The sequence below is a fragment of the Pongo pygmaeus genome, chromosome 18, assembly GCF_028885625.2.
Source record: "Pongo pygmaeus isolate AG05252 chromosome 18, NHGRI_mPonPyg2-v2.0_pri, whole genome shotgun sequence".
In the NCBI taxonomy this organism is placed as follows: domain Eukaryota; kingdom Metazoa; phylum Chordata; class Mammalia; order Primates; family Hominidae; genus Pongo; species Pongo pygmaeus.
In genome coordinates this window covers 77,826,489-77,848,684 of record NC_072391.2, presented here as the reverse complement: position 1 = coordinate 77,848,684, position 22,196 = coordinate 77,826,489, and the positions used below count along the sequence as shown (strand labels likewise).

General features: G+C 39.5%; 1 protein-coding gene and 1 long non-coding RNA gene across 3 annotated transcripts in view; one reads left to right on the top strand and one right to left on the bottom strand.

Moving 5' to 3' along the window:
• Positions 1-5,009: 5,009 nt before the first annotated feature.
• Positions 5,010-14,993, bottom strand: DYNLRB2 (dynein light chain roadblock-type 2). 2 transcript variants are annotated; one of them, XM_054453178.2, is made up of 4 exons: positions 14,812-14,993; positions 12,307-12,382; positions 5,999-6,166; positions 5,010-5,139 (listed from the first exon to the last, which is right to left on the bottom strand). In XM_054453178.2, exons 1-4 carry the CDS (start codon positions 14,899-14,901, stop codon positions 5,096-5,098), a joined length of 378 nt encoding a protein of 125 aa, XP_054309153.1. In that variant the 5' UTR covers positions 14,902-14,993; the 3' UTR covers positions 5,010-5,095. The 2 variants fall into 2 exon arrangements, with proteins under 2 accessions (XP_054309153.1, XP_054309156.1); XM_054453181.2 differs by lacking the exon at positions 14,812-14,993 and adding an exon at positions 14,587-14,721.
• LOC134738517 (uncharacterized) overlaps positions 14,717-22,196 on the top strand; it is a 100,568-nt gene continuing 93,088 nt past the window's right edge. The window contains exon 1 of the long non-coding RNA XR_010124248.1: positions 14,717-14,816. This is a non-coding gene — a long non-coding RNA (uncharacterized LOC134738517). The remainder of the gene's footprint in view (positions 14,817-22,196) is intronic.

The window sequence follows — 22,196 nt, the reverse complement described above, 5'->3', positions numbered from 1 at the left end:
CAGAAAAGACTTATGAACCTTATGTAGTCCAAACTGCTCAGGGAATGCCTGAGTTTCCATTATTAGAGATGCTTTTGGGTTACGGGAGCCTTCTAGCCCTATGATTCTCAGGATTTGAGAGACCAACTTATCTTTGTAAATCCTCCATTAGAAGACATTATACCTCTCTGAAAACTGTTATGCCCCACATATGATCCATGTTTTCCTGTCTTTTTGTTTGTTTGTTTTGTTTTGAGACAGAGTTTCGCTCTTGTTGCCCAGGCTGGAGTGCAGTGGTTCACTGCAACCTCTGCCTCTTCGGTTCAAGCAATTCTCCAGCCTCAGCCTCCCTAGTAGCTGGGATTATAGTCGCCTGCCACCACACCCAGCTAATTTTTGTATTTTTAGTAGAAACGGGGCTTTACCATGTTGGCAGGGCTGGTAATTCCTGACCTCAGGTGATCCATCTGCCTCGGCCTCCCAAAGTGCTGGGATTACAGGCGTGAGACACTGCGCCCGGCCTTTCTTGTCTTTTTTTTCAACAAAGAATATAAGACCAAATATTGGTTGAATGAATATATATAGGCATTTCACCTACACATGTGATAGTTTCCATTTCAAGGACATTACATTATTTTCTAACATGAAAAGAGTGGAGATATTTTGCCCCATATCAAACACAAATTGGGGATAATTGTAATTTTTCAAAGACCAAGAGGGGAGACAAAGTGTCCAGCCTTAGTCTGTAGTAATTTTGGCTTTAGAAGAGAATAGGTAATTTATTTCAAAAGCCAGAACATACCCAGTAAAAGGGTCTGCAGGAGGCATCACTCTGGAGGTCTAGGTGGGTTCCCGCTCATCCTCTACTGGGATAGTCCAGCTGTTCAGAGATGAAGATTTGGGAGCTCATAATGCTAATGATGTATAAATTCATTTTCAGCTATTTTATTAAGCTGGTCTTTCCAGGTTCATTATCATTAATATTTATGGTTGGAATATGTTCCTCCAGAGACTCTGCAAATAGCTCTTCTATTGTTCAGGCAAAATTTATAGCAAGTTAGACTAAGAGGGAGCACTATATGAACCCAGGCTTGCACTTCCCATAGGAATTGAAAGCTTTGCTGATGGTTTTGGATAGGTGTGAATCTTCAGTCTATAGGTCCAGCCATCTTTTAGATATAGGTCATTAACTATGCTGTTATGAATCCAAGAGGGAATATGAAGTTGTATGTGCCAGAAGGGAGAGAGGTGTGGTGCAAACTTCCCGAGATCACATCCTCCTTTGTTGTAACTGGCTCTGGCAAATTCTTCCTTTTGCTGCCACAGTCTCTGCCCCAAAAAAGCCTCACAATTTCCTCTGGATGCAAAGGTACAGGCAGGACTGTAATGCAACTACTGTGAATTTCCTGCCCAGTGGGATGCAAGTGTCTTCCTCCCCTGAAGAGCCCACATAGAGTTCTGGCACTTGCAGCCGTGCCATCTGCACCTTCCAGAGATTTCACACTGCTATGTTGCAAATAGGGCTTGAAATTTCTGGCTGTGTCAGGAGGAAGGAAATGGCTTTACCACTTAGCCATGCATCTGATGACAAGCTCTGGGTGGGCAGGAAACTATGGGAAGAAGACAGATTTGGGTATTAGAATCAAATGTTACCTCTGGTACACTTTAAAACGATGAGATATTCTGTGCCTCCTAAAAACAATTTTTGGGGATGGTATGGAGGGTTCTCACAAGGGCATGAGCCCCTGATAATGTCATAAGCGCCAGTTCGATAAGCACGGCCAGACCAATACAAGTTCACATACCTGATGTCTTAAAGACACCTGACACCAGGCTCAAGTGAAATCCTCGCCTGTAAAACCAAAGGGTCAGATAGAGGATCTCTATGGTTCTTTCCAGGTGTGACGATTTGAGACTCTAAAAAGAATGGATTTCCCTTCACTAGCGTATTTCCTTGTCATTTAGATTCTAGCAAGACCTTGTTTATGTTGGAAACTGTTAGCAGATGCCGAAGCTGTCCAGGGCTGAATGAGTACCATGTTACTCAGGCTTCACTGCGCTGAAGGAAGAGGTTGAGATGAGGGCAGTCACTCACTTGTGATGAAGACCCACTCTGCAGCTTCATTTCCTGTCATTACAGACAGTGTCTGGGCCCAATCAGGAGGGGCTCATGGAGAATGGGGGTCAGGTGGCACTGCGGTCTCTAGGGAGAGCAAATACAAATTGGATACCACCTATAGGTCGCAAAATGGAGAATAAGTTTCTAAGAACAGCTAAAAAACAAAAGAGACGTGACAACCAAATGTAACATGTGACCCCTTGATAGGCCCTTAGATTTTTTTTAAAAAAAAAGCTATAAAGAACATTATTGGGACCACTGTGTCAATTTGAATATGATTGCATGTTATATGATATTATTGCATTAATATTAAACTTCTTAAGTATGAAATTGGTGTGGTGGTTATGTAAGAGGATTCTTTAATTTTGGAATCCTCTTATATGCTATGTGTGTGTGCATCTATATCTATATCTATATATAATATGTACTTACAGAGAGATGAAGCAAATGTCATAAAATATTAACAGTTGGTGAATGTAGGTGAAACTTGTATGGTGTTCCTTGTGTTATTCTTTCTAATCTTCTATAAGTCTGAAGTCTTTGAAAATAAAAAGTATAGGAAAATGGCCCCAAAGTCAGCTATGTGCCATGGTGTAGCTTCCCTATCCTACAATCCTTCTGGTTTTATTCATCCCACAGGTTAAGGCAGACACACTCCTGTTATACTTTGGGCTCATTTCCTTATTTGCTGTGTTCTCTCTGCAGACAGAGTCAGCAACCTCCTTATAATTGTGTGGCTTGATGATGTGAGGAATATCAGACTTGTCCCTAAAACTCATTTATATGTGTCTTGGGCTACTCCTCCTCAGCACCCAAGTAAGAGCCATTTTTAAGTGACGGCAACAGTGTCGGCAAAAGCAAACATTTGTTGAATATTCACTGTGTGCCAGATATTTTATCTGTATCAGTTCACCTGATTCTCATAAACAAACCTCTGTTAGGTTCTTTTATCACCCTGTTTTATAGATGAGGTGATGAGGCTCCTACTGCTGACAAGCAGTGGAGCCAGAATTTGAAGAATCTAGGGCCAATGACTCTAAAACCTGCATTCCTGACCACGATTGAGCATGTCTCGGCCTGCAACTGCATTGCAACTACCTAGAGAACATTTGCAAAATTTACATGTGCAGGCCCTGCTCCCAGGAGTACTGAGTTATGCAGTGGGGCTCAGACATCTGTTGCATGTAAAGGTTTGGCTGTTCGGCTTCAGTCTCCCTTGTCTCCCTCAGCCTTGGGTAAGTTCCATCCATGACCTGTCTCCTCTCCCATCACCACTTGGGAGAGTAAATCCCTTTAACCTTAGGGATTTGGTGTGGCTCTTCTTTTCTGCTGATACTACCATCTGTCTGGGTTGGCTCTGATAGCCTCACAGCGTGCAAGTTGGGGCCAGTGGTGTGGCCGAACTAATAAACTTACCAGGCATCATTCTCATACTTGGCTTCATGTGGAGCTGTGGCAGAAACTTAGGTGAAAGTGCCTGTGGACCCTTGCATTGGGTAACCTGTGCCTCCTGACAAGAGTCTTCTGGGGAAGGAGGACAGAGGCACAAGGAGGAGGAGCAGGCTTCAGCTGTATCTGTAATGTTTCATTTCTTATTTTTTGGATGAATCTCAAGAGAATGATGCAGAGGGAAAAAGTCAGTCCCTAAAGGTTACATACTGTATTATTCTGCTTACTTTTTTTTTTTTGAGACAGAATCTAACTCTGTTGTTGCTCAGGCTGGAGTGAAGTGGTGCGATCTCAGCTCACTGCAACCTCCACCTCCCAGGTTCAAACGATTCTCCTGCCTCAGCCTCCCGAGTAGCTGGGATTACAGGCACACACCACCATGCCTGGCTAGTTTTTGTATTTTTAGTTGAGATGGGGTTTCACCATGTTGGCCAGGCTGGTCTTGAACTCCTGATCTCAGGTGATCTGCTTGCCTCGGCCTCCCAAAATGCTGAGATTACAAGCGGGAGCCACCGTGCCTGGCCTACATAACATTTTTGATATTAAAAAATTATATAAACAGAGGACAGCTTAGTGGCTGTCAGGGGTCAAGTGTTGGAGGGAGGTGCTACCAAAGGGCATCTGAGGAATCCTGCCAAGATATTCTGTATCTTGATTGAGTCACTGTCAATTTCCTGGTTGTGATACTACCCTAGTGTTTTGGAGGATGTTGCAACAGGGGGAAACTGTATAAAGGGCACACAGAATCACTATATTATTTCTGAAAATTTCACATGGAACTTCAGTTACCTCAAAATGCAAAGTTTAGTTGGAAAAAAAGAGGATATAAAGCAAATGTGGCAAAATATTAACATCTCTTCTCTATGGGTTTGGGGTGCATGGAAATCTGTTAGATTTGTTATATTATTTTCATGATTTTCTGAATGTTTGCAACATCCAGTAAAAATAAAACCCTCTGGAGTTATCTACTCAGCCTTATATATATGAAACCTTGCCTAAGACTCATTCCTGGTCCCCTCAGACTGGTGTGCTAGAAGCACAAGTCCGAGGGATGGAGGAGCTGCTTAGGTTGGCGCTGACCCCAGTGGGAACCATGATTCTGACTCCCTACTGTCCTTATTTAACCTGGGAAACCACTGAACACTCTTTGAGTATTGGGACTTTCTACTCTCCTTATAGCTCCCACAATGCTCTACTGAATCTCCTTGGTATACCATAGAAATGGGCGAAATTCTACTTCTGTACTTGATGACAGCTACTTCTAGACTGAAAGAATTATCACAAGGAGCACTGTCTTACTAGAATCCTTGGTTTTGTGGATTATAAGACAATAGAGACATATATACCAGAATTCACTTATTGTATCACTAAAGTACAACTTCACAATATAATCAAAAGGGACTAAATGAGACATACAGAACAGTTTAGGTGTAGAAATAGAAAAGAATGTTTGAAGGGTCAGTTAGATTGAAATAGAATTTTAATACTCATGAGAGAGCCAAGTGTTTCCAACCCAGTGTCGCTTAGACAGCCTTGGCCATCGCAGGTCTATTCACATGGATTCTGAATGACGATCAGAAGATATTCCTTATCTATGAAGAGATGGATAAAATCAATTCACCCTTAATTTAAATTTAATCAAGGAATATTTCAACTAGTCTGCTTTTCTCTTCAAAACATCACAGGGACCTTGTGCAGACAGATGGTTTCCCACCCTGGCTGCACATCCGAATTACCTGTTCAGTCTTTAGAAAATACCCATTTCCTAGGGCCTCAGAGATTCTAATTTCATTGGTTTGGGGTGGAGTCCCAGGAATGGAAAAAATGTTAAAAAGTCCTCCAAGTGATTTAATGTGTAGCCAGGGTGAGGACACTGGTGTAGCAAAAAACTTTATTCAGTTTATAGGCAATTCTGATTTGATGGATTTGCTGTTACAGAGGTTTGTTCTAGATTAGTTTAGTGGCATAGGTCCCCATTGTACAGTGATTTTGTAACATTGTGAACCTAATTCCTTCAGGGAAAGGAGTGTTTCTGTGGCTGCTGTCTTCTGGTAGGCCTGGGGGATGTACTTTCCTCACAGGCATGGTTTAAGAACCTACAGGCCTTGGGTTCACTGCCTACTTTGTCCCCAGGACAGGGAACATTTCTCCCATTCTGCAGAGTCTGTATGCTAAGTTTGCTGAAAATGAGACCTACATTTTCTAAATTTTTTCATTACTAATAATAAATGCAAGTGGGCAAAATTCAACCTGTTCAAAAGTCATGGGTCATATTAACCGCTAATTTCATACAATTTTTTGGTTGGGATTTTTACATTCAAACATCATTTTGTAATAGAATATTATGTTTTATATTGTATACTAAAATCTATACTTCCCATTCATAGAAATAAGGCTTTTTATCAGCAAAGTAGAAAGATGATTTAACTAGGAAATGAAATGCCAAATTACCTGGAGCTACCATGATTTCGTGTTTCTTTGATCTGATCCTAAGAAAAGTCAGGTCGTTCTGAGGATCAATATCGCGAACTGTGCTTTTGGCTTTCATTGTCAGGTGATGAAGAAGGCCTGCATACTGAACAGTTGTTGAGTTGTCCAAGGTTGTTCGGATGGGAATACCTATTATGAAATTTAATTTTGGTTAATATTTTTTCTGATTAGAAAAGTAATAAGTACATTGTGGAAGTATTGGAAAACACTGATAATTGTAAAGAGGAGAAAAAAGTGATGGCTTATCCCTCTCTGGTAACAATTTTAGTTTATTTCCCTCAAATCCTTTTGTCTCTATGTAGATTTTTAAGTATAGTTGTGTGAAACTATATTTGCAAACTTGACTGTTGCTTTTTTCTTCATTAAAATTGTAACATACAAGTTGTCCTTGTTGACAATGTAATCAACATTATTTTTAATAACTGCATACTTCACTATTTTATGGACATATAATCAATCTCCTGTTGTTTGGTCATTTGGTACCTTATATTTTTTTACAGCTAATGGGGTGATGATGAATGTTTTTGTGCATAAATCCTTCAGAAGCTGTTAACTGACTACTTGAGTACTAAGTTAACATATTTTTATATGAAATGCACTCCCCCGAACATCTTGTCTATAGTGAGTCTGCTCTGAAGGGCTTGATCTGTGACATGGTGTTAGTCTTCTTCCCTGAGGCCAGAAACATAAAGGGATATCACTGCACATGCTAGAGGGTACATCAAAAGGGACTCCTCACACAGTATTTCATAAATCCTAAATTTTATGTTAGAAAATGTGGTAATAAGGATATTGTAGTTTTGCTGTGCATTCCCTGGTTTGCACTCATTTTTGGCTTTGTCACTATTAAATTTGGCTACTTGTGTGATTTTTTTTTTTTTGAGATGGAGTTTTGCTATTGTAGGCCCAGGCTGGAGTATGACGGCGTGATCTCGGCTCATTGCAACCTCCGCCTCCTGGGTTCCAGCAATTCTCCTGCCTCAGCTTCCCGAGTAGCTGAGATTACAGGCACCCACCACCACGCCCAGCTAATTGTTGTATTTTTAGTAGAGACAGGGTTTCACCATGTGGGTTAGGCTGAACTCCTGACCTCAGGTCATCCACCCGCCTCATGCCTCCCACAGTGCTGGGTTTACAGGCGTGAGCCACCATGCCCAGTCTGCTCTATTGTTATGTTACATGAGTTTAAAACAGAAACTATTAAGTGGAAAATTCTAGCCAGAAGAATATGCAAGTGTAATTCAATTCAGTTGAAATCAATCTAACTCAACCTGGAACACCCAGCATTAATTCCTATTATGTACCAGACACTGTGGTAGGTATTCTACATAAATCGTATCTAATCAGAGATAGCCTTCATATTATTTTGAGAACTACTAAATAGCCAGAGAATTCCAGGGATTTGATTTGCAAATGGGCTTTTATTTTAGGAGGAGATATGAAGGTGAATTTGGGATTGCTATCAAATTCCTTAGGTATCTGTATTAAGGGCACTCAAGAGATGAGCCTAACATGGCTCCTGGTTTCCTTCAGAGAATGTAGGTCCAGAAACGATTAAACAAGATGAGCGCTTTCAAGAGTGGAAGAGTGTTACAAACTTAGGATTTTACCAGGTTTTCATAAAAATCTTGAAGACCATCAATTTTGACTTTGAAAAGACTGATTTCTCTTTCTTTTAAGATAACTGCTGTGTCCAGAATGTTTTGCTAAACAGTATGAGGATAATATTTACAGGAAAACCTATTCAATAAATAAAGCATCATAAAAACCTTGCTAATCTTTTATTATGATTTGTTGGCCACTTTTTCTCTGGAAGGCAGTCAGCTGTCTTGCACACCTGAAGGTCACAAAGCATGGATCTTTAACAAGCAGGAAATGGAAATGTAGCAAGCATGCAACCTTTGATGGGAACTTGTTGACGAGCAGTTTTATTTCGCATCCTAAGTAGTGACTACCTACTAAGGGTGCAATGCTCAGTAGCAAAACAAGAAATACAACCAGAATAAATTATTTAAAATGTAGATGACAGGATTATGAATCAGATGCTCAGGTCTACTTAGTCTGTTCATGATCCAAGTCAATAAATAAAACAGCTAGCCTTTTTGAATAATAAGTGTGCATGGTGGAAACACATGGAGTTTTTCATATCCGCCATACACACTTGGAAAAAATCAATCAACAAATATTTATTGAACTCTTGCTTGGCACCATGTGAGGTAATTAAAAAAATTCATTGAGAAGTAATCTTAGCACATGGTATAAAATTTACCCACTTCCCTTCTGAGAAACAACCACTGGTTTTTTAGAAGCCTTCTAGAGACATTCTAGGTCTATTCAAGAATGTATGTGTTTGTGTTTGTAATCTTCATTTTAATGATACCATTGTCTATTCTGTACCTTGATTTTTAAATTTAATACTCTTTGGAAATTGTTTGATTCAGTACACATAAGTCACTCATTAGTGACTGAATAAGTTTGTTGAATTGATGTTTTGTAATATACTTAATATGTCCTATTGATAAACATTTAGGCTGTTCCTAATCTTTTACTTTTGTAAACAAGGCTACAGAATATGTCCTTGGTCATCTCATTTCACATTTATACATTTTTATATATGTGTAGGATAAATTCCTAAAATGAAGCTCCTAGAACAAAGAGCAGGTGCATTCTAAAATCTGATGGCACTACTTTACACTATGACTCCCTGTGATCCTAGTAAGCCGGCACCCATTATTTCAATTTGTCATCTTCAACTGCACATTTGTGCTTTGGTTGATAGATTGTATTTCAAAATAAAAGGAATTGGCTGGATGGCTGTTACAATCTAATGAAACTCAAATGATAGATTGTTCGAAATGTCAGGAATATTTAAAATTAAGAGCCTGTAGAAATCAGACTTACATACATAAGAAAATACGACAGATCTGACTGCCTGGGTGACAAATATACATATTTGCCAGTATCTAATTCAATGATCGGTGTTGCAATATTGTAAACAATGAATGGTTTTATAAATGAGAAACCAATGCTAACAAAAATCTACTCTAATAAAAACATGTAGCATTGGCCTAAATTGGGAAGACTACTTTACGGTCATCAATAGGAAGTCTGTGTTTCAGTAACAGTGAAACTGAAGGACTATATATAACATGGCATATGATGATATCTAAATGAATAAGCATGGTAGAAGTCTGACCTAACCACAAATACAATCTGAAAATGCTAAAATGATTTGCCTAGATTTAGTAGACCAAAACCGCTAGTAGAAAACAAGAATACATAAAACACCATTTTAGCTAAATATTTTGGTATTAAATTTCATGGGACTTCCCAAAGCTGAAAAGCTACAAAGCTGCACTGAAATAAATGATGCTTTCATCTAAAATTGAGTAGGTTGTTGAAATTGAGTATTTTGTTACATTCTGTTCACATAGCTTACACCATATGCCATTAATAAACATCCTTGTCATATACTCTGGTTATTAATAATCCAACCATAAAAATAAGCCCTTCATTTATACTTTAGGGAAAAAAGGTTAATTTGGCTTTCAGGTAAAAACTCTTAAGTACCCAGAAACCTTGAAAAGTGTCCTGAATCCTAATACAAACTTATCCTAGTAGAGGTTAATTAGAAGTTAATGGGTATTGAAGGCTGGGCGCGGTGGCTCACGCCTGTAATCCCAGCACTTTGGGAGGCTGAGGCGGGTGGATCACGAGGTCAGGAGATCAAGACCATGGTGAAACCCTGTCTCTACTAAAAAAGCCCAAAAAATTAGCCAGGTGTGGTGGCGGGCGCCTGTAGTCCCAGCTACTTGGGAGGCTGAGGCAGGAGAATGGCGTGAACCAGGGAGGCAGAGCTTGCAGTGAGCTGAGATCGTGCCATTGCACTCCAGCCTGGATGACAGAGAGAGACTCTGTCTCAACAAAAAAAAAAAAAAAAAAAAAAAAAAGAAGCTAATGGGTATTGAAAATAATATTTTGTTGCCTTCGGATAAGAGAAGTGTTAATTGAGGAACCTCAGGAAAATAAAGTGAAAATCACTTTTCGTCTCACTACTCAGGGTGATCACTATAACATATCCCTACTCTTGCTTCCCTATTTATTTGAAGTGTATGTGTGCACCTGGCCATAGATAGGATTAGAACACGCCGGTGGCCACTTTGTTCTCTGCTGTTTTCATCTAATACTGTGAGTAGTTTCCCAAGACACTAGCCTTTAACCTTTTAAATAGACTAGTGTTCATCAAGTAAATATTACATAGTTACTTTAAAAATTCCCCTACTGTTAGGATACATTTATTTACTTATTTGTTCTGTTTATTTATTTATTGCTATTATATATGATGCCTCAGTGAGTATCCTTATACCTAAATATTTTCTTCATCACTCTTGAGGATAAATTGCTAGGAGTAAAATTGTAGATCAAGGGGGTGAATATTTTTCAGACCTTTGATGCATATCACCAGGATTACCTACTTTAGACCAAGATCTTCCAAAGAATCACATTAGATGAGTGGTTCTGGGTGTCACAGGTGAATGCACCTGTACAGGGTTGAAGAGTATCCCCCTAGACCCCCCAGATCCCCAAATTCAAGTCCAATATAAACCTCAGAAGGTGGCCTTATTTGGAAACAGGGTCTTTGCAGATGTAATTAGTTAAGATGAGGTCACACTGGATTCGGGTAGGTCCTAATCCAATAACTGGGGTTCTTATAATGAAACATAAACAGACACAAAGATGAGAATGCCACGTGATGATGGAGGCAGAGATTGGAGTGATATGTCTATAGGCCAAGGAACACTAAAGATTGACAACTACCAGAAGCTAGGAAGAGGTAAGGAATGATCCTCCCACAGAGTCTTCAGAGACAGCATGAGCCTTCGGACATCTTGATTTCAACTTCTAACCTCCAGAACTGGAGGAGAATACGTTTCTGTTGTTTTAAGTTAACAGGTGTGTTGTAGTTTGTTACTGTAGCCAAAGGAGACTAACACACCACCTCTATGAAATCACATGGACGGCTCATCTTCGGAGCCGTGGCAGAGTGTATGCAAATACCTGGAAATAAAATCAATGCAACCAGATCCACGTACTAGGGCTGGAATGCTTCCTGGAAATATTCTGCATAGTTTGTGACTTACCTGCAAGGCAGATCTTAAATCCTCTCTTCCCCCTGATTATTCAAGCTCGAAAATTTATTATGTTCTATTATCTCTCTCATTCATTTGGCCTTGAGTTACTGGTTATAAAACAAATCAAATGTTTTATCTGTATAAATGAATTAAAAATCCCTACATTCTCATAACTATTTAATTACTCTCAAGTATTGAGTATTATGCCAAGCATTCAACAATTATTGTCTCATTTAATGATAAAAACCACCAGTAAAATAGGTTATTGTCCATTCTTAGTGGTAAGGAGTTGTAGTTCAGAATTTAAGCAGACTTTCAGTTGGTAGTTGCTCAATAAATATTTACTGATGGATTTTTCCAAGGCACTGAGTTGGTAATAGGCCAATTCCATGGTTGCACCACAAATTATGTAAAGTAGCTACTCTTATTTTAACTAATGCTCTGGAATTTCTGGCACCCCTTGCCCTTACAAATGTCTGAATTAGCGATGAAACCAGCAGGAACTCTTAAGAGGTTGCCACCATAGCTGAGCGTGGAGCAATGTGCCAAAGTAAATGTGATGTGGATTCTTAACAAGGATTGTGCAGCAAGAGCAAGTTTCTGGTAAGTCTACAGATTTCACAGTTGGAAATGTATAGGACCTTTTCATGCTATATCCAGAAAGACTACATTATAAATTATACCATTAATTCTCAAAGATTTTTAAATAAAATATGTTCAAGGAACAAGTTCCATTTAAAATAAAGACTGAAATTCTGTACGGTTCATAATGTTGAAACACAAACGAACTACCAACAATGATATTCTCCCTGTCTTCTATATGACAGTTTTATTGGCACTTCTGAAATGTTGGAAGAGAATTACCAAAGCTTTAAAAAGTAAACAATGTGTAGTGCTTCTTAGGAGTATATAGACATTTTTAGACATGTCTTATTCATATTTATGTCCCCAGATCTTAGCAGAGCATTTGGCATATAACAGATACTCAATAGATGTTTGGTAAGTGAATGCCAGAGCTAAAATATATAAATATATTTTTGATGTCAAATTTGTAGATGTTTGTCTTAAGGACTAACACGGCAAACAGGTTCCTGGTTGGCTTCTGTATGTCAAGAAGACAGCCTGTGATATATTTACCTTCTGCATTTACAACCATAGTTCCAATAACCCCTTTATGACTCTGGATCCTCTTTAAGGTTTCCTCCACCTCTGCCTGAAAGAGACCAGGAAGATAATTAACCAAAAGGGCCCTGTGCTAGCTCAAACCCTAAGGAGAATAATGTTTAGAAAGATACCTACTATCTCCTTAACCTAAGGTGCCAGGTGTGATAATCTCAGATTTTTAAATGACAGCTTTGAAATTGTCAAGTCCCACATAAATACCTACATAAGACCTCCTGGATACAATCCTGACAAATCTCTTGGCTTGAACCCTTGTAGAGACAGAGAGCTTACTGCCTCACAGGAGTTCACTCCATTTTTATGTTTCCATTTACTAGAAAAGTATTCTTTACATTGCATGGAAATTCGTCCCAGATTATCTTTCATTCATTGACCCTGCTGTATTCAAACGAAAATTCCTTTTCTACATTATAGTGCTTTAAATATTTATAGAGCTATATCATGGCCTGCCTCTGTTTAAAAGTAGTCCTTATTGAGAAATCTTATTTTCATTAATGTGACCTAATCAGTTCAGATAATTAAATTTAAAGGATAGTCTATAAAAACAAAGTATTCCAGGATTCTAGGATTTTCTTGATAACTATAGCTTGCATCTCAGTGCAAGCTGAATGTTCAACTATGAATGATTATTCTGGAATCTATTACTGTGTTTTAAACTCATTCGGAATCTTATGTGTAGAGTGTATTGTATGTTTTCTTCCCCTCTAGAAAACTCAAAGACAAGAACGATCTTCTCCAAACCTGCAAATTGTTCATGACTGAGCAATCACTGGATATTCTGAATTCAAACAGTATTCTGCAAATTCTCTTGATGAGGGTTTGCTATATTCTTTTTTCCTCAATATTGCACAGGTGAACATTATGTTACTTCAAGATAGTTTTCCTCTGCACTTGGTATGGGCAGGAGCACTGATTTTCTCTATTTCAGCATCAGAGCCATTGTTTTCTTAACTTTAGGCATTTGTGTACTAGATTCATGATTCTTGCCATTATGAATGCCATGTATATTATTTATCTAGGTGTTCTTTAAATTAGCTCACTGCTAAAAGCTTAAATAAATGCATTGTAAGAGGAAACCATATGTCACTACCACAAATGGAAACCTGATGTTATTCCTCATAAATAGAAATAACTGTAAAACAAACAAAATGAACAAAATGAAGAGATAGCATATCATTAAATTCTACCGCAACGAAAGCTCTGAGCCTGAGGCCTGCTCTTCGGATGAAAAAATGGAAATTTCCAAATGACAGTGGTATTAAGGACCTAATAGTAACAGAAATTTTCTCCTGTATGTAGACTGAAGATTGAACAAAATGGAAGAGGAATAACTTTCTCACGATGTGATTCACTCTTATTCAGCATTTCTGGGCCATCTTATGTAGCAACGAATGTTTGCATCTCATTTTGAGAAACACTGCACTAAACCGTAAGCGATGAACAGGAGATCAATAATTTACTGCATTTTGGGCAATCTTTAAGACGATGTCCACAGCTTCTTACAGCCACTGTGTCCTCATTTATCTTTCTCCCTTTACTTATCTCCCAAACTCCTTTCTTTTCTTTCCCTGGCCTTGCCATTTCTCCACCCAGCTGTTTCTCTTCTCATGATTTCTGAGTGCTCCTAGTATAATTTCTTAATCCCCATCTCCAATTCCCATTTCATTCTTCTCTTAACGCCCTTTGCTTTCCACAGTCTCTACTTTTTTTTTTCTTACCTCTTTTTCTGGGGGGGGGGGGGGGGGGCGGGTCTCCCATCACTTCTTTCCTTTTTCTTTATTTCCCTTTCTTCTTTCTCAGTATCTTCCCTTCTCACCCTTCCGTTCCCTTGCTTTCCCTGTCCCACCTCTTCCTTCTCTCTAAGGGTCTGATTTTTTTTCCTCTTCATCTCGGCCTCCCGCCCCCTCTTTGGAAACTTTCCTGGCTCCCCGGATTTCTCACTCCCCTGAGCATTCTTCATCCTCCCGATCTCTCTCTTCCCTTTCTTAACATCACCCCTCCCTATGTACCACCCCCGCGAAATCAATTCCCAAGACAGCTTCCACTCATCTAGACATCTTCTTCCCCCTTTCCAAGGTCTCCCTCTCGCCCCTCCAGGAAGATCCTGGAGCCACCAGCCTCCGCCGCGGCCCCTGGACCGCCCGTGCCTGGGTGGGCCCCAGAAGCTGGGTGCGAAGGTCCTTGCCGATCGGCATCCTTGGAACGGCGGGGCGTGGACTGAGACCCCAGATTTACCATCGCGGAGGCCGCGAAACTCTGGGCTCAGGCCGGCGGCACAGCCTCCCACGATGTCAACAACGCTACCCGCCGTTGCTAGGAGACAAAGAAGGAAGTGCCCCCCCGGAAGCGTCAGGGCTGCGCCTGCGCGTTCGCGAGTCGGCTTTTCCGCCCTGACCGCACCCCTGATGCCTCCCGGCCGCCGTAGGCGAAGGTTCGCGGAAGAGGGGAGCCGGCGCTCACCTGAGGTTCGCCCAATCCTGGGGCGGTGGGTCCCGCGAGGGAAGAGGGAAGTGGGTCAGGCTCCCGGCCTGTGTTCGTCCATTCATTCATTCATTGAGGCACGAATTAATATAATAACCACTCATTCGTTCAAAAACGGCTGATTCACCACCCACCAGGTGCCAGGGAGACGGACAAAATGCACCAAACAAAATGCACGAAACAGTACCGGAAGCAGTAATGTCCACGTGTGATACTTGCCCTGGAGCAAGTAAACAGGGGACAGGGCCATCTGACTTCGGGGTTGGGCTGCTCTAGGGGTTTGGTGATAGTCTTAGCTGCCTGTGACTGTCCATTAGTACTGCCCTGTGCAGGGCAGATAATGTTCACTTGCCTCCCAATAGTTTTTATATTGAAGAAAAATATATCAGAGCATCAAATAGTACAACCTTATGTACTTAAAAAAATTACTTTATATCTGTCTACTCCAAGATCAGTAGAGTAAGCACAGTTGCACATTTTATGTTCTCACCTAGTTATAGCACCCTCTTCCTGTTCTCAACTCCATCGAAGAGTTGCTACTTGTCAGTATTTCTGTTGGTTGTCAGTATCTATTAGGATCTGTATTTTTGCCATTTTAAAAATCAACAGTTCTGAGTTACTAAAAAATTGCAAGTGGTAGTTCCGGAGGTTCTATACATTGCCATAGAAGAGCATTCCATTGGGTGTTTAAGGAACTGTTGGAGGAAACACGTTGAAGATCAGTTAGGGATGGTTGGAAGTCACTTGACCTTTTGAGGGACATTGATAATATCCTTATAGCCTAGGAGGAAAAGAGCCACTATTGTATGAAGAAGCACAGCAGGAAAATTTTATGGCTGGAGTCGTGTTATGACTTCCTGAGGTTAGAGGAGGACAAATATTGATTACAAAATACAAGCTGTAAGTTGGGAATGCATCTTCATAGGGATCATGCCATAACAACTTCCTGTGATACCGATTCTGTTTGTGCATCCATTTCCAGAAAGTAGTCACACACTAAACAAGGCATGCATCATGCTAGGAATGTCAACTGGATTCTGAATGGGCCATGTTAGGGATGCTCTGGGACAGTTTTGAACTCATTGGCAGGTTTGGACTTGATGATCAATTTCAACTCCACATCTGTCATTTTATTATATTAACTATCAGAAATACTCTGAGAAACTGTAGTTCTGCTCTAATTTTTGTTGAGGTGTGGGTGATTCTGATCACTGTAGTTCTCTCCTTTTTTTCCCTCCAAGAAATTTGTATATCTCAGAAAGCCAGTTCACTATTAATAGCCAAAGAATCCCGCTTGACTCTCAACACCTGGTACTCCAACAAAGTTGCTTTGGAAAGGACTGCTATAGCCGTGGGGAAGGAGTCTGAGTCTGGTGTGTGCGTGTGCATGTGCATTTGTGTGCTTGTGTGTGTATGCATGCATGTGTGTACAGATCTGGCTCTTACCTGATTGACTATAGCTACCATTTTGCAGTAATACAAATATAGGTCTTTACAGAAATACTGGCTGAGTTGAATGAAGACTGATTCTTGGGTTCTCTGGGTGTTCTGATCAAGGAGATTCCACTTGATTGTGTAGCCATTTATTTTTCTTACAAAAATCAGTGACAGTGCACCATGTCTGATATGTCAATCAGCTTTAATGAAGGAACCAACTGCATATGCATGGAGTGTTAATTTCCTTGTTTCTGGAGTCAGGATGTCAAGCTCATTCAATAGCTGACAGCTGTAATTAGAGCAAAGAACGATTCTAGCATAAAACGCACTGACAGGAGAACCCAACTGCTGAAAAAGAAATAAGAAGTAGCCAAACTGACTTCCAACCAACAGTCAAGTTTGACTCTGTGCACAGAAAATCAATGAGGAGAACTTGAGCCATTTCCCCTTTATCAATTTTTCACTTCTAATTATTCCTTGGAGGTAGCTCGGTTTAATTTTCATGCCTTTTTTGGACCTGTAATGAATATCCAGAGCTGTGCTATATAAAGTGTCTTTACAATGTCTTACATGTTTCCTACCCCATCCCCAATATATGTGAATTCCCCTTTTACCCTCTCCTCTTTCTCCCATCCCCTCAGCCTTTCTTTTTGACTCACAGTAAGTGCTAAATAACTTTGAACATAAGTGAAAATATTAATGAATAATACTTTTTGCAAGTACTCTGACTTAATCCCGAAAGTGATACATGCAGAGACCAAGTCCATTTTTCACATATAATTTTGTTAGAAGGAGATGATTTTCTTCTGGGAGTCTCTCTTGCTCTTTGATACTTTGCTGCTGCTCTCTGGTTAGCTTGAAGAAATCCAGATAACTTAATGATCTTGAGTTTTTTCTTGGTGTTTTCTTTACCAACCCATATAGCTATCTTTGACATTCTTGGCAGTTGGCAAATATTATGAACTTGGCCGTGGAATAAATTTTGTGCCCATTTTCTCATAAGGTAAGGCATTGTTTGTCACTTACCAGAACTCCTGGTATTCTTCTGGTTTCCCTCCAGAAAATAGACACTACATTCTTCTAACATGTTCACAGGCCAGTTGTGGTGGCTTACATTTGTAACACCAGTGTTTTGGGAGCTGAGGCAGGAGGATTGCTTAAGGCCAGTAGTTTGAGAACAGCCTGGGCAACAAAGCAAGACATCATTTCTACTAAAAATTAAAAAAGAAAAAAAAGGCTGGGCATGGTGGTCCCAGCTACTTGGAAGGCTGAGGCAAGAGAATCACTTGAGGCTGGGAGTTTGAGGTTGCAGTGAGCCACAATCACACCACTCTCACCAGCCTGGGTGACAGAGTGAGACTTGTCTCAAATAAAAAAAGTACAACAAAATAATAAAATAAAATACTCCTTAATACTAGGGCATAATTAGAAGATGCCAGTAATGTCAATAAGTATTTCCTAAAACTGACCCAATGTCATAGAATGGCAGTATTATAGATTTTAAGTTTCAGAAAATCAGTCATTTTCTTCTTCTTAGGACAAAGGCACCCGCTGGGGTGACTCCTTTCAAGACCTAAGTGTAATAGAAGTATTTGCTTTCCATAAGGGAATCCTTCCTGTTGGAATTAAGTGTTTTCCTAGAGCACAGCATTTGGAGTTGTGTGCATGTGGGGTTGACATTTCTAGGCATATTTCCTTGAATAAAATAAACAGAGCATCAGTTTCTTCATTTATAAAGTAAGAAAGGTAGTATCTACCTTAGAACGTTGAGATGCGAGGTTTAAATATTATGTGGGTGAAATGTCTGGCTCATACCAGGTGACCAGTGTGGATCATTTAACCATGTTTCTTTCTTCTGTCTTTTCCTTTCTTTGGTCCATCTTTCCTTCTTCCCTGCATTCCTTCCCTCCTCTTTCCCTCCTCATCTTTTCTCTAACCTTTCCTCCCCATTTCCTTCCCCCATTTCCTTCTTGTCTCCCTTCTTCACTATCCTCTCCTCAACCTCTCTTCCTTCTTACCCTCCCTAGGAAAAATCTCTGTAATTCATATTGTTGACGTTCTCACTAAAGAACATCTTTCCCTTTCTCTTTGTAGACAACCCGTTATTAATTTAGAACCTTCATCTGTTTCATCTACCTCTAATCCCATTTTAACATAATTCCCATTTTTGTATGTCTAGCTCCAGCAAGCAGTTCCCATCTTGGTGTACTGCACATCATAGCTATTCTCAGTATCTTATGGTTGAGGGTAAACCGTAAATATTTCCTGGTCGATTAACTTTGTTCAAAGAAGAAGAAAGGAAGGGCTGAGGGGAGCAATAAAATGTCATGCTCTTTATGTACCTCTCCTTTTCTGAGATAATCCAGTCTTGAGGTCTCTGATCTATTTAGTTTCAAAATTACTTTGATTGGGAAGTATAACACATAAAAAAGTAAGGTGCACAAAACAAATGTACAGGGGGTGAGTTACCATGAAGTGAACACGTAAGCCCCCAAACCAGGTTAAAATGAATAGAACACTTCACACCCAAGAAACTGCTACTTGGCCAGTCCCAATCATTATTCCTGCTCTGCTTGCAAATTTAGTTATCTGACTTCTAACAGTATAATTTAGTTTGCCTCATTTAAAATTACATAAGTGGAATTACCTGGTATGTAATCTTTTGTTTTGGGCACAATTTTACTCAGCATTGTGTGTATGATAGTCATCTATATTGTGTGCAGTTGTGGTTTCTTCATTTTTATTGCTGTGTAGTGCTCACTTTTAGAAAACACTACAATTTGTACTTTTACTGCTGAGAGATATTTTCGTTGTTTCTAGGTTTTGACTATTATGAATAATGCTGCCAAAGCATTCTTTCACATGTCATTTGGTGCACGTAGGCATGCGTTTGTTTCAGGTATATATATATATATGCAGGAGTGGAATTGCTGAGTCATAGAGTATGATCCATTATCACACATTGTCAAACTGTTTTCCACTGTGGTTGTGCCAGTGTGCCAATGTACCTAACACTATAGTGCAAGATAATTTCTTTTGGTCTACAGCCTTGCCAATAATTAATATTGTCATACTTTTAGATTTTAGCCATTTTGGTATGTGTAGTGTCTCATGTGGTTTTAATTTGCATCTCCTTCATTACTGATAAGATTGATCACTTTTTCCCCCACATAATTATTGACTTATATTTTTTGGATTTTTTTTTTGTGTGTGTGTGCACGTGCACGTGTGTGTGCCCGGTGGTACATGATTTTTGATGATTATTTGTATATGTCTACATTTACATGAATACCTACAGCTACACCTATATCTATCTATTACAAATCTGTTCTACTCTGTAGCTTACATTTTATTCTCTTAATTGTGTCTCTCAATTGTGCATACCTATATGGACGCTCGGTGTGTAGCAAAAGTGGCGCTGTAGTCCAGTGGGGGAAACGTGTTTTTTTTCAATATGTGACACTGTGTCAGTTTGATATCCATGAGAAAATAAATGAAACATCTCCATTACCTTGGGCTAGGGAAAGCTTTCTTAAACAAGATACCAAAGTACTAATCCCATAAAAAAATTAATTACTGGAATATATAACAATTAAGAAATTAGAGGTGCCTTTGTTCTAATAAGAAGAAAATGATTGATTTTCTGAAACTTTATAATACTGCAGTTCTATGACATTGGGTCAGTTGTGGGAAATACTTATTGATATCACTGGCACTCTCTAATTATACCCTAAAAATTACCCAACTTTAGGTATTCCTTTATAGCAACACAAACCAGACTAATACAGGGACCTTATTCTCTGACCAGAGGGGCTTTGGTTTCAAGAGTGTGTGGTAGACTTCACTGTTTTTTTCTGTGTTCTCTTACCACTGGACCTCGACACAGATACAATTGCAGAGTGTGGCAGAGTTGGGTAAAGTCTCAGCATTCTGGCCTGAGGACTAACAAGAAAAACCCCAGAGAATTTGAAACTATCAGGGGATTCACAGTGAGGGAATTTCTCAGGAAGGCAACCCCATGAAGTTGTTTTTGGACTCCCAGGCTTACCCCTGACTGAGCATATGTGTTTCTGATCCCAGACAATATATCAAAGACTTTGAGAATAGAACTGTGGTATAGACCACTGCACAAGTCCAAGACTGCTGACTGGGTAGAATAAACATGGATCAGATCCAAATATTTCTTCAAATTCTTGGAAAGTGGAACCTACATTGAAACCATAAACCACAGAAGGCTGGTCAGAGCTTGGAGCCAGAACCAAATTGGATTGATTTCTGGCAAAAACAAAAATACCAGCATTCTTTATGGGATTTAAATAAAACTCAGCATTTCATTACCTAATATTCAAAGTGTTCAGTATACAACCCCAAATCACTTGACTTACAAAAGTCCAGAAAAAAACTTTTTTAAGAAAAGAGAATCAATAGACTCTCTTGTGATGGGAGATGACACAGATTTTAGAATTATCTGGCAAAGACTTTAAAATAACTATAATCAAAGTAGTCCAGGAAGTAAGGACAAAGGTTCTTGAAACAAATGGAAAGATAGAAAATCTCAGGTAGGAAATAGATGATGTAAATATATGCTGTAAAGAAGGAGCAAATGAAGATTTTAGAACTGACAAAATTACAAACAAAAACCTCACTGGGTGAGCTAAACAGCAGACTGGAGATGTTAGAGGAAAGAGTCAATGAACTTGAAAATAGATCAAAAGAAACTATCCAATATGAGCCAAAGAGAGAGAAAGCAAACCCTCAAGGAACTGTGAAACATCTCCAAAATCTAAGATTTGTCATCAGTGTCTCAGAGGGAGAAGAGAAACGGGGTAGTGCAGAAAAAAATTTGAATAAGTAATAGTTAAATTTTAAAAATATATCTTAAAAGATACAAATCTATAGATTCAAGGAGCTCAGTGAATCCCAAAGAGGATAAGCAAAAATGAATTTATATCCAAATACATCATAATCAAAATGCTAAAATCTGAAGATAAAGTTTGAAAGCAGTCAGAGAAAAATGAAGTATTATTTATAGAGAAATGATTTTGATTTATACAGGAATGATTCCTGGTCATAAACCTTGGAGGGGAACTATCTGTTTAAAGAGCTGAGAGAAAATATTGTCGACCCAATTTTCTATATAGAGCAAAAATACCCTTCAGTAATAAAGGGAGAAATAAAGACTTTTTGTTTTGTTTTGTTTTGTTTTTGAGTCACAGTCTCGCTGTGTCGCCCAGGCTGGAGTGCAGTGGCGCGATCTCGGCTTGCTGCAAGCTCCGCCTCCTGGGTTCACCCCATTCTCCTGCCTTAGCCTCCTGAGTAGCTGGGACTAAAGGCGCCCGCCACCACGCCTGGCTCATTTTTTGTATTTTTAGTAGAGATGGGGTTTCACCGTGTTAGCCAGGATGGTCTCCATCTCCTGAGCTCATGATCTGCCTGCCTTGGCCTCCCAAAGTGCTGGGATTAAAGGCATGAGCCACCGTGCTCGGCCAAGACATTCTTGGATGAAGGAAAATTTAGTGCCAGCAAACATGCACTTAAAAAAACATTAAATGAAGTTCTTAAGACAGAAGTGAAATGATATGAGAGGGAAACATACAACATTAGAAATGAAGGAAGAAGAAACTAAAAATATAACTATAATACACTATAATACACTAGGGGTCAGCAAACTATAGCCCACGTACCAAATTCAGCTCACCATCTATTTTGATTAATATGATTTAAATGGAACACAGTTATGCTCATTTGGCTATGTGTTGTTTTTGGCTGTTTTCATTCTATAAGCACAGAGTTGAATAGTTGTGACAGACACTGTATGGTCTGCAAAGCCTAAAATATTTATTATCTGGCCCTCAGCAGAAAAAGTTTGCTGAATCCTGTAATAGACTGTTACTCGCTTGAATTCTTTAAAATATGTTTGATGGTTG

Excerpts from the sequence above, each read along its gene's own strand:
- DYNLRB2 (XM_054453178.2), bottom strand. The coding sequence starts at position 14,901 with ATGAATGAATGGACGAACACAGGCCGGGAGCCTGACCCACTTCCCTCT. Across the intron at positions 6,167-12,306 it reads TATGGTTGTAAATGCAGAAG|GTATTCCCATCCGAACAACC; the intron begins GTAAATATATCA and ends ATTTCATAATAG. Across the intron at positions 5,140-5,998 it reads CGAAATCATGGTAGCTCCAG|ATAAGGAATATCTTCTGATC; the intron begins GTAATTTGGCAT and ends ATCTCTTCATAG.